The sequence below is a fragment of the Halyomorpha halys genome, unplaced genomic scaffold (assembly GCF_000696795.3).
Source record: "Halyomorpha halys isolate HHAL.00 unplaced genomic scaffold, Hhal_1.1 Scaffold136.1, whole genome shotgun sequence".
NCBI lineage: Eukaryota > Metazoa > Arthropoda > Insecta > Hemiptera > Pentatomidae > Halyomorpha > Halyomorpha halys.
In genome coordinates, this window is record NW_027111614.1 from 325,821 (window position 1) to 339,157 (window position 13,337).

The 13,337-nt window shown below is 28.0% G+C and overlaps 1 protein-coding gene across 1 annotated transcript; it reads left to right on the forward strand.

Moving 5' to 3' along the window:
* Positions 1-12,998, forward strand: LOC106678383 (zinc finger autosomal protein). Its single transcript, XM_014416862.2, has 7 exons — positions 1-353; positions 2,354-2,413; positions 3,623-3,682; positions 3,882-3,941; positions 5,457-5,513; positions 8,301-8,435; positions 11,275-12,998. Exons 1-7 carry the CDS (start codon positions 320-322, stop codon positions 12,579-12,581), a joined length of 1,713 nt encoding a protein of 570 aa, XP_014272348.1. The 5' UTR covers positions 1-319; the 3' UTR covers positions 12,582-12,998.
* Positions 12,999-13,337: the final 339 nt, after the last annotated feature.

The window sequence follows — 13,337 nt, forward strand, 5'->3', positions numbered from 1 at the left end:
ACTTAAGATGGAACGTTCTCGATCAGTAATGCTCTTTAGTTCTAGCAGCGAGAAATTTGTCTAACCTTAATTTATGTATTTTTATAATTAAACTTTCTCAATCGTAAGATATTATAATTTAGTGTTACAAGTAAAAAGTCCAAAGTTGTATGTTTTATGTTTGTTTCTACACACTGTCGAGTATTTAAATAACAAACAATATTGCTTTGAGAATACTGAAACATTAGTATGTTTTCCCTCACTGGGTTTGTCTATTAATTATGCTATACAGTCGAATTTGATTTATTTAAAATTTTTTGATTATTTAACATAATAAAGGATGAGTTCAACAACAGAAGCCTTGCCATTGGATGGTAAGTCAATTTTTATTTTATGAAAAATCAATTTTTATGTATGTGGCTAGGTTTAGAGATATTTTCTTCTGGTTTATTTTATTGTAAGATTGTTCAGTTTAAATTGTTCAGTTTAAATTATTATTAATTTTTTAATTATAACTCTGTGTTTAGTTTTGTTTTCTCATAAATTATTTGTTTCCCCATTGCTAATATAATTAAACATTTATATCATTTTGGGTTAGATTCACTCTTATTTTTTACATTTGTTTTGCAATTTAAAAACTAATTCAATCAGATTAATTTAAAGAATGAAGTTTTTAACTTTTTGCATTGTAATATTTTAAAATATGGGCAATTTGTTTTGCAATTTAAAAACTAATATGTTCAGTTCTAGATCACCTGGGAACTTCCTTTATAATGTTGCTAATATTCTACATTTTCTTGTGCAATGTTTCGGGTTTCCCCATCTTCGATTACTAATATTTTTCGTTGTTAAATTTATACTTTTCCTTTTTTGAATCTGTTTAAACTATGTCGTGTTATAGTTTTTAACTAAGTAACCATTAGACAAAATTTGGATATACTTGGCAATAAGGAATGGTTACTAGTACTTGAAGATGAAGAAACCTTAAATGTTGTAGAAGTATATCCCTATATTTATTTATTTAATACTAGATCGGCCTGGTGGGCCTTACATGGTTAATATAAGTTACATTTTTTTTTAAAAATTGATTATGCAGAAGCAAATTTATAATATTGACAATATCTAAAGAAAGATTATTTTTAATATCAAATCTTAATGTAAGTCATTCAGATTAATTAAAAGAATTAAATTTTTATTATAGGATGATAGTGCGAGTGGCAGTCAATAAAGGTATTAGAATAGTAAAAGAAAACTATTTATTTTTAACCACTTTAGTGTTAAAGTTTCGCCCCACTTTGTAGGACTAAATGAAAAAATAAAATAAAAACATTTTAGAATTAACAAAATATTAAAATAAAAACATTTCAAAACAATTGTTATGTTTATAAAGTATATAAAAAAGAATTAATAATAACAATATAATTAAGTTTACATTTAGGTGTACTGAAGACAAGCTACTAATAAGTCCACCTCTACATGTATACTTTCTTATATTATTATTAATTCTTTTTTATATACTTTATATACATAACAATTGTTTTAAAATGTTTGTATCTTGTTTTTGCATTTAGCCCTGATGAAGCCTCGCAAAGTGGGGGAAAATATCTTTGCCCTTTAACAATAAATAGTTTTCTTTTACTATTTTGGTACCTTTATTGACCGCCAGCCGGACTATCTTCCTACAATCTATTTCATACGGTCAACTATCTTCTTCCAATTAAATTTCTAATATTTTGGCATTATAATAGTTAGAAATTAGTGATTTTGGATAAAATGTGGGCAAATTATTTGCAATTTAAACTAGCAATGGCTTTTTGAAGACAGAACTAGAATGTTCTATATTCGCAAGGGGTGATATTGTGAAAATTGTTCCAGTTCTTTTTAAACACCTATTATTTTATGAAAGGAATATGGTCCGGGTGCGGTAAAAAAAAAAAAAAAAACTCAAATAGTAGAAATATACTATTTTATTTTAATGAGCCTACTATTTGAGTTTTTTTTTTTTTTTTTTTTTTTGACCGCACCCGGACCATATTCCTTTCATCTTTACACACAGTCAATCAATAATCTTCCACTATTATTTTATGTTGTCAGGTTATAATGGACATCAGTGAACGATCTTTTGTTTATTTTCTATACATGAGTATACTCCCATCTGTCATGTTGGAATAGTGTTTGGGTACTAGTACCAATAGTTTAATTTAAGTTTGTATTTTTGGAATATGCATCTTTATATTTTTACTGACGAATCTAGCCTTAGCACTTTTTATTATTGTTCTTTGTTCCTTAAAATGTTAGGTTTCTTTTTAGGATATTAAAATTTATTATAGTTTTGTCATAAAGCATTCATGTAACCTGTTTATTATATTTTCAGGTATGAATAACTCTGAGGTTACCATTAAAGAAGAAATAACAGATGATACTGACTATACATGTAAGTTTCCACATTATAAATTGTGAATGTTTAATAATCTCAATTGATTAATTATTAAGTATTTTCGAATATTGTGGACCAGAAGTAGTTATTTTCTAAAATCAAACAAAGAGGACAAAATTTAAATATTCATATTGTAAATTAATTAACATTATTTATATAAGACTTATTTTTTATTAATATACTTGTTTGAGAGTGGTTTAGTTTCTTTAAAATAATTTTGATCCTTTTTCTCTCAACTTTATTCTTTTTAAACTTCCGATGTTTCGACCCCTTAGGTCATTTTCAAGGATTCCTTATTTTGTTTTCATTTTTTCCTTTAAAATTCTTTAAATGCGGGCTAATTGCCTTTGTCCCATCTATTCACAAATTCTTCTATAAAATTCCTTTCCAAATTTAAAACTTTTGAAAAAAAAGTGGTTAATAAAAGTTTTAAATTTGGAAAGGAATTTTATAGAAGAATTTGTGAATAGATGGGACAAAAGCAATTAGCCCGCATTTAAAGAATTTTAAAGGAAAAAATGAAAACAAAATAAGGAATCCTTGAAAATGGCCTAAGGGGTCGAAACGTCGGAAGTTTAAAAAGAATAAAGTTGAGAGAAAAGGGATCAAAATTATTTTAAAGAAATTATTTATATAGTTTTTTTAAAGATTTATTTAGAAAAATTATAAGGGGTCATTGGGTAACATACAGGAATGTTTGATTCTACATTTTTAATTCATTGTTATTAATTTTTTTTCCAGATTTTAAATTATGTTTGCAAAATGTTAATATTATTGAAATATTTATTGATTATATAAGGAGAAGATGATTAGGGGTGCTGTCAGTGAATAACTCAAATAGTTAAAACTTATTAATTAGAACCAATGTTTCGCCCAGAATTTCAAGCCGTCACAAGGCTAAGAACAAAAAACAACATAGCGACATCGTTAGTTATTTTCTTATTTTATAATCAGTGTGTAGTTCCTTTTGCCGGCTTTAGGGTTAAAAAATTACGTTGAAATAGTAAGTCATTTTATTCATTATGGCTGTTATTTTGTTCTTAGACCTGATGATCCGTGAAATTCTGATCAAAATAAATAAGCACTAATAAATAAGGTTTACTTATTTGTATTATTCACCGACTACACCCCCAATCATCTTTTCCTCATTTATATATCAATGGGGCGGTCAAATATCAACTCATCATTTATTGTTTACTTTTTCAGATCAAAATAACTTTGAAATTTCTATTAAAGAAGAAATTACTGAGGAAAATGATTCTGCTCGTAAGTTTTCTCTTAATCTTTGAGAATGTCGTATCAAGTAATTTTAACAATTCCTTTGAGAGAAATAATGTAATGCATATGGATTTAAGTAGTAAATTGAAACATTTGATTCTTTATTTTGATTAGTTCTTAATATTATTTTATATTAAATTTAAATTTTTTATCATTATTTACTAATGTTCATTATTTACTTTATCAGATATAAGTAACCCCGATGTTTATATCAAAGAAGAAATGGTTGCGGAAACTGATTCTGCTTGTAAGTATTCACTTTTTTGAATATTATAGATTGTATATTTGATGTGTGATTATGTGGTTTGGAATATTAAGAGTTATTATCTAAAATATCATTTTTTAATTATCTTATTTTCATTAATGGCCATTAAGCTGCGATTAATGGGTGTAATTGCAAAACTCTCTACATTTCAGAAAATTTTACATTTAAACATGAAAACCTATAATTTCATATAAAAAAGTTTTCACATAAAATTATATTTTCGAACATATAAAGTGCAAGTTAAAAAACTTTTTTTATTTGAAATGCACTAGAGTTACATATTGTTTGGTAGCGATTTCTCACCCATATTTGTACATCAGAGAAGGAACTCTCTGCCTCAGGAGATGGAACATATTTGTACCTCATATCCCATGCCCATCTGGACTTGGTGATATGTCTTCAGCAATTGTTTTGCTGCCCTCTGTTTCATTTCAGCTCACAAAAAAATATTTATGCTTTATGGTTCTCTTAAGAATGGTGTATAACCAAAATTATTATCAAGTGGAATCTTAAAGAAAAGTAATTATCAAATTAAAATAACAAAGATAAATATAAAATGAAAACTCGGTATATAGTACCCGAAGAAATTATTGTACCTAAAACCTTAAAAAAAAAAACTATCCAATTGGTAATTATTATTTTTTTTATTAAATTGTATTTTATATGTATTCTTTTCATTAGAATGTAACAAAAAAAAAAATTTAATTATAAATTGAACATTTAAAAAAAACTTCTCTCACTGTCTATTTTTCAATGCTTCTTGTTATCTACCATTTTCAAGATAACTATTAAGTCTAAAAACTCTCTGATGTATATAATATATACATTGCATATGCATACGTATGCATTTAAACTTATTGACTTTATTTTTCAAAATATAAAGGAGGGAGTTGGGGGTGCGGTCAAAATGAACTAAAAATAGTTAACAACTATTTATTTGCCCCACTTTACAGGGCTTCAAAAGATACAAAATAACTAACAATTTATTGATAACGTTGGATAATAAGATACAAAGAAGTAAACCAAAGTGGGGTTAACAATTATGTATGTAAATGTAAGTGCAACAGTTGTTTAAAAATTAACAAAAAGAAATAAAAACAAGATATACCACTAATGAGTATATATAAAAAAGAAATTACATAGACTATTTGCTTTTAAGATTATTTATTTTTAATTCATTCTGAATGAATGTTTTCTTAGAAAGGAGTTCTTTGGTGATATTTCACAAAATAAGAGATGTTTATGATAGTTTTTAAGCTGTTCTGTCAGATGCGTAATTTGGGGGTTATTCAAGTAATTAGTAAGGAGTTAAGTAACAAAAGGGTTGCTAATTTCACTTAAAATCTGAAATATTGTTTACATTTCTGCAAAATCAAACTTTATAAGTATCAAATGAAGGTAATTGGTTGGATATATTGAATCAAAATTTAATTATTAGATTATAAACACAAAGAATTTTTTTTTTTTTTACCTGGTTAATTATTGTTTTTGTTTCAGTTCCCACAATCTACATAAAAGAACAAAAGGAAGAAGAAGAACCACACACTTATTCTGGTGAGGCAAATTTCAGAATAAACAAACTCTGAATTTAGTGATCATTATTAATCGTTTTTAAATGAAATAATTGTTTTAACATTTTTTTAGTGAGTCCTAAAGCACAGTGAATTTCCTAAACTCTGATTTCTCTAATTTAAATGAAAATTTTCAAAAACAAGCACCAAAAAATTTATTCTTTGGAACGATATCCAATCATGATTTAAAAAAAGTACTTTTCTAACTTTATGAATGGAATATGGTCCAGGTGCGGTAAAAAAAAAACTCAAATAGTAGATAATTATACTATTTTATTGAGCCAACGTTTCGCCCCACGTTGCAGGGCTTTGTCAGGGCTAAAATAGCAGGGATACAAAAAGGAAAAAAGAAAAAACATAAGTGTAAAATAACCGGGGTATAAAATGAAAAGTAAGATATAATAAGAAAACGTGGGGTGAAACGTTGGCTCAATAAAATAGTATAATTATCTACTATTTGAGTTTTTTTTACCGCACCTGGACCATTTTCCATTCATCTATACACACGGTCAATCAATAATCTTTCAGTATTTCTAACTTTAGGTTACACGATGGCTTTTATGAAACTATCAACGAGAGTTGTAAAAAAATTTATTTTACTAAAGAATGTGGAGAAAGTGTGACAAAAGAGTTTGACATAATGCCCTTATGGAACTTAAATCTTCTCTTGAATTCTCGGTCATTAAAAAATTAAACAAGATTTTCTTGATTCCACGAAAACCTTTATGGAAAACGGTCATTATCATATTCCTTAATAAACTCCATAATCTCACTAAACTCTATCTCAGATATATTTAAAAGATACTGTGGTATCTATAGATGATACTGAAACTTTACATTTTTGGTTCATTATATATATTTTTTTTTTTTATAATACTGAACAATAATAACCTCAAAATATTCCTAAGAGTTGGACGAAACGAAAACCTGTCTCGATGTTCCATTTAAACATTGATTATAGCACAACACTTTTGGTTTTTGCAAATGATTAATTTTCTGAATATTATTCTTTAGGACTTTTTCTTGACTTCTATTTTTTCTTAAATTTACTGTTACTACAATTATGATGGGAAGTTAAACAAAGTTTTTAAAATATATGAATCTGCTAAACATGGCCGCGATTCATCAGACTTTTTGCAGGACACGTGCCGCCATCTTGGCTTTGAATGATATCTTTTGTGACTGCATATTTTACTGATGAAAATTGGTTAGCTTGCTTTTTGGTTTAACAAAGCAAATGAACAATATTGAAATGATACATAAAATAAAAACCCTTTATACATAAAAAATTACTATTTACCCAAAAAGAGAGAGGATATTACAATATATATAATGAAATCGAGTTTAAATTGAATTATATCAAACTTTAACCTGGTTTAGTGAAAACTTTTACAAGAGTTTTGTTTATGAATTCAGTCCTAAATTAAAATCAAATTCTTAACAAATAATAATCTTCTAAATTACTAAATGCTTATAATGTGGATATTATGTCTATAAATAACAATAATGCAATTTTTTTTAATCAATAACGGTAACAAAATCCCCTATCTGTTTACCATTTACATCTTCTTTTTTACCACATGTATTATTACTTCTAATAAGTAATTCATTAGTACTTTTAAGTATTGTGATACTATATATTACTCTGATTCTGTATTTACAATTCTATCACACATTACTGACCTATAAGTATTTAGTTTCCTATTAATCAATATTTATATTTCCTTAACTTAAGTTATTTCTTTTTATTATTATTATTTTTTTTTGTATAATTTTGTACTTTCTCTGTATATGTATTCTAACTCTTTTGTCATATCTTAAAATGTTTGTATCTTGTTTTTATTAAGTTAATTTTATTGTTAACAACATAAAAAAGAAACAGACAAAATATTAACAACAGACGGACTACCTACTGAGAAATAAACAAAAATAAAAAACGGTACATGAGGGGAAACCTAAACAAACCTTACCTTCATTTCAAAACCGATTCAGTTATTCCCTAAACCTGAACATGGCAACATCATAATGTAGAACACACTGCAGGGGAGAATTGTAAGTAATGTTTGTATTAAAACATATTTCGGTTTTAATATTTATTAGTCAGAGATTGCACCATATACTTGTAGTTTTGTGGAAATTATTTGAAGAGAATGTATGTTCTAAAAACTGTTTTTCTCATTGTAGACTATACATAAAGTTGCGAAACATCGCCAAAAGAATGTATTAGTACAAAGTTGTATTATTGACTGATCCTTAAGACCCACCAAAAAAAAAATATATATATATACCTACAACAGTCGAGAAAACAGTTATCAATATATCTATAACTTAAGTATCGTAGAGTGAAAAGGGTATGAAATAACTCACGGATTCCAAAAGTAGAATGCTCTTTATTTTATTTTTTTCTGACCTAGAAAAAATAAACATAAACTAATTAAATATATGCAAATAAGAAATGGATGTATATATGCAGGCAAATATTGATCTTGGTTTGCTCTTAATTGAGTCCAATACTCCTATATATACATGTCAATCAGCTGATACAGCGGCTCAGCTGTTATCTTGCTTTGGCCGTAAATTATATATATTTATACACACACACATAATTTTTAATATATAATATTCCAATATATCGATTGTTTAAAGAAAATATAAAACTTTTTTTGCATTAATTTTAAATTTTATAATCAAATAAGTAAATTATTGTTTCTTAGTTAGACCAGTACTTTATGCTTCATTATTTTTAAATATATCTTATTATTTTTTTCAGATTCATCAAGCCCTGCTCCATCAAATATATCGTCAGATGAGTCATGTGAAGCTGCGGATTTCATGATGGAAGATGAAGATGACACATCTTCAGACAGTGATGAGGCAGATGATATTCCACTCCAAAAAAATAAACGTAAATAGCATAAACGGTTTTATTTTTGTTGCTATCATGTCTTATAATTTAGCAGGTGATGATTAGAGTTGTGCTAAGGATATAACACAGTAGTGAACTACTGTGTACTAAAGTTGTGACTCATTTTGTAAACGTTCTTTTGTGATACAGAACAATCAAAATATGAATAAATAAATAAAAACATTTAATACAAATATTGAATAGAAGTAATATTATCAATAAAATAATGGTGATAAAAAATAGAAAGTTGGACCTTTATCTAATTTTTGTTTTAATAACATCCATTGAAGCTAATTATAGCATACACATCATTCTTAAGAGCAGCCAGCCCTCAAACATCGAGCCAAAACAAATTGTCGTCTTTGGTGATCATCAGTCACTAGTGTTTGAAAAGATCTTGTGGGAAGTGTTTAAGAACTTAACATCTTTGTCTAATTTTCATTTTAACAAAAGCGCATTTTATCAGTTGTGTTCCATTCATTCTGGATGCGTGATATATGTACATAAATTTTTCTATATATAATAGGTATGTAAATATGATGCCCAAATTTTTTTGTTTTAAAATTGAAAAAAATATTTATGCAGAGTTTTACCTGTCATTCGGCGAATTGTAGCATACAAAAGTATTTTTCAACGATAATAGCTATATCACTTTATCATGTTTTTAAAAATATATGTAGTTGTTTTTCATTCAATGCTTGATTCCAATCTGTCATTTGTTGTCGGTTAGTATTAACAGTTTTGCCAGGTTTAAAGGGCTCATAATAGGCCACTTTCTTCCGATCCCACCAAAAACAAAGCATTGTCTTCTGCTCTTAGGAATTTGGTTTTACAGTTAATGTTGATGGATCACCCGGAATTAGCCATGATCTTAATATTTTTAAAATATTTCCACTTTTTATCACCAGTCAGAATTCTATAGAAAAATTGTTCTTTTTGTACCCGACCAGCAGCATATCAGTGGTTTTTCTACTCTCTTTCAATCATTTCTTGTATAACCCATTATTCCATCTTCTGGATCTTGCCCATGCCTTTAAAAACATATGGAGGAGACCACTTCTCATGTCATATTTAATTGATCCATAAATTGTTTTTTCATTTGAGCGTCATTTCCTCATAAAAGTACTTCCAATTCTCTTCAAACTTTTTCTGTGCTATTCTAACACCACTTGTAAAAGTAAACCACTCAAAGCAAACTATGATTTACAAAGAGCCTACTCATCATTTGACAAGCATTCAATTCAGTTCTGTATCAGTTTTTTTTTAATGAAAGGGAAAGGAATACCGTCTGCAAATCATAGTTTCTTGGCACGAAATTTAATTTTTTTTCAACACCTTTTAGAACTATGTTGTAAGAAACTTGTGTTGTTATGGGTTGAAAATTTTTATTCATAAATTTTTTGTTCTATTAATTTATTGAAATTTACAATTGTATTACATATAAATACATCTAGTAAATGTGATATTAATTCTATTACAATGGCATACAGACTTGTGAAGAAACTACCCATTGCTATCACTCATTTTATTGGTAGTTATGTAATATAATTATATATCATATATATTTTTGTTATGTTGCCTAAGTAGACATAAAGTCCTAGGTATCCTTAATTATGTTATTTATCTAATTATATATGTGTATATATAGTTGACCATAAAAATTTATATATAAGAAGGTGGTCAGGGTTGAGGTCAAAAGAGAAACAAAAATAGTTTACAACTATTTATTTTCCAACGCTTCGCCCCACTTTGCAGAGCTGTTCAAAGGTAAAGGTTGAACAGCCCTGATGAAGCCCTGCAAAGTGGGGCGAAACGTCGGAAAATAAATAATTGTTAACTATTTTTATTTCTCTTTTGACCGCAAACCTGACCATCTTCTTATATTGATCTAATTAAACATATGACTATCATGGCCTAATGAACAGCTATTAATGCTAAACTGCAAGATTAATGCTAACCAACATTTTCTTTATTTATTATTTAAAACTTGCTTATTGGAATGTCTTAATACAAGTAAGCTATTCTTGTTTACTGAAATATGAAATTCTATAAAAAAAAAATAATAATTTTTGGGGAGAAAAACAAAACAATCATTGAAAATTTGATTCCATTACGGGTGCTAGTAGTTTAGGACACTTTTGCTCTCATTTTACGGTCTTCAAATACCTCTCATCTTACTTCTACACTAATGATAAAAACTGGCTTATATGTACAATTAATAAGTATTTTTAAAAAATGATGAGATCAAAATTAATAAATGATAGAATAAATCTATGAAATCAAAAAACAAAATTCACAACATAGAGATTGGGATTGAGAGATGATCTTAGTGATAATCTATAATTATAGTGACCATCATTATAATAAAAATTTAATAAATGCTAAATGTGTAGGTTAGAATTTGGGTAGTAGGGTGTAAATAGGAAATTAAGAGGGTAGAATAGAAATAAATAATAAAACAGTGGAGTATGGTAGGGCAGTCTGTTGTAAAAATTACTGTTTCTTTTTTTTTTTTTACTATTATTTCAATAAATATCCCTTGGTGAGGTCAATATAGTGCTTTATGTTTTTGTTAAACAGGGTTAGACTTAAGATAGATGTGGATTGAGTCAGAAATTTGTGTTTTTTATAGTCTAGAACTGTAGCTAGCATAGAAGCTTTAAAAATAGTAGATACTAATAATATACTATATACTATTTGTTGATATATTGTTCATACCATGGGCAGTTTCTTTGATTATTAGTATGCTCATCTAATGAATCTATAATATTTGAATTTTTAGTTCTGAAAAATATTTGTTTTATAATTTTTTTATTATGGCTGTATTTATCATTTACAGGTCCTAAGGATTCTGGAATCGAGATAGAAAATTACTTGAAAGTTGAGATAAACATGGATTTAGAGAAATCTGAAAAGCCCCATCAGGAAAGTTCTCATTATGAATATGAAGCTAGCAAAAATGATTTAAAAAATAAAATAATTACCAATCATAAAGCTAAGAAGCTTCGAATTTATTGTTCTTATTGTGAGTTTAGCACACTTGACAGTCGCCGTTTAAAGAATCATATAATGGCCCTTCATACTGGTGAGAAGCCTCATGAATGCCCTCAGTGTGATTATAAAGCAGTACAATTAGTTAATTTAAAAAAACACATAATGAGTCGTCATACTGGTGAGAAGCCTCATCAGTGTCCCCATTGTGATTATAAATCAGTAAGTTCTGCCCACCTGAAAAGACATATAATGAGACTTCATGGAGGGGAGAAGCCTTATCAATGCCCTCATTGTGAACATAAAGCAGAACTATTCGGTAATTTGAGAAAACATATTATGAACTGCCATAGAGATGAGAAACCCCACCATTGTCCTCATTGTGATTATAAATCAGTTAGCTCTACACTATTAAAGAGACATTTAATGCGCCATCATACAGGTGAGAGACCTTATCAATGTCCTAATTGTGAATTTAAAACTGTAGCAAATCATAGTTTAAAAAGACATATAATGTCCCTTCATTCTAATGAGAAGCCTCTTCAGTGTCCTCATTGTGACTATAAAACAAGTAAACCTCCTTGTTTAAAAAATCATATAATGGCCCATCATACAGGTGAGAAACCTCATGAATGCCCTTACTGTGATTATAAAGCAGTAGAACCCCGTAGTTTAAGATATCATATAATAGCACTTCATACAGTTGAGAGGCGTCATCAATGCCCTCATTGTGAGTATAAAACGGTACAACCCTCTAATTTAAAAAGACATATAATGAGCCGTCATACAGGTGAGAAGCCTCATCAGTGTCCTCATTGTGATTATAAGTCAGTGAGCTCTGCTCATTTAAGAAGTCACATAATGGCCCATCACACGAATGAGAAACCTCATGAATGTCCTCATTGTGATTATAAGTCACGTAGCACTGTCCATTTAAAAAGGCATATAATGGCCCGCCATACATTTGAGAGGCCTCATCAGTGTCCTTTTTGTGAATACAAAGCAGTATTAGCTCGCAATTTAAAAAATCATATAATTGCACATCATACAAATGATAAACCTTACCAGTGTTCTCATTGCCAGTTCAAAACTGTTGAAATGCGTCGTTTAAGAAATCATATAGTTTCCCGTCATACTGAAAAGAAGCCTCATTAATGTTCTATTAATACATTATAGTTTTAAAAGTTTAAATGAGCAAAGTTGAAAAGAATGATCGTTGCTAATTATGAATGAAAATTGATAATGGACACTGCTCATTGCGAATGAGGACTGATAATGAACACTGCTCCATTGTGAATGAAGACTGGTAATGATTATTTTTCATTGTGAATAAAAACTGATTTTGAATGTTTAGATGGACATTGTTCGTATTGTGATTATTATTCATATGAAATTAAATTTTGTCATTTATAAATTTCAATAATTGTGAAGTGTTATTCTAAATCTCATGAAATTATAAATTGTTTTTTGCATACATGGCATGGATTGTATAGTGTATTGAGTATGTTTTCTTTAAAAATTCATTTTTTCTGTTAACAAAAGTGTTTTGCTCCAAACTAGTAAAACTTAAATATTTTGTAGTTACACTATTTATACTATAACTTGTAAGTTTTGTAAAAATTTTAAATATATAAATTTTAAAACAATGACTGATACATTTATTTAGTGCATTACAATTCTTACCCATTCTTTTCTGCACTTTTCATAGATTTTCGATAGGTCTTTTTTTTTATATAGCTGTTCAAAGCATTGGAGTCAGCTTGTCAGTTTTTCTTAAGATCCAACATTTTTTGACATACTTCAAGATAGGTTGTACAAGTGTTTTGTATATCTAGATCAGCGTTGCCTTACCAAAGGTTTTTTGGTAAGGGAAAACTTGCTTATGATATAGGTTATGTAACTCAATAACCC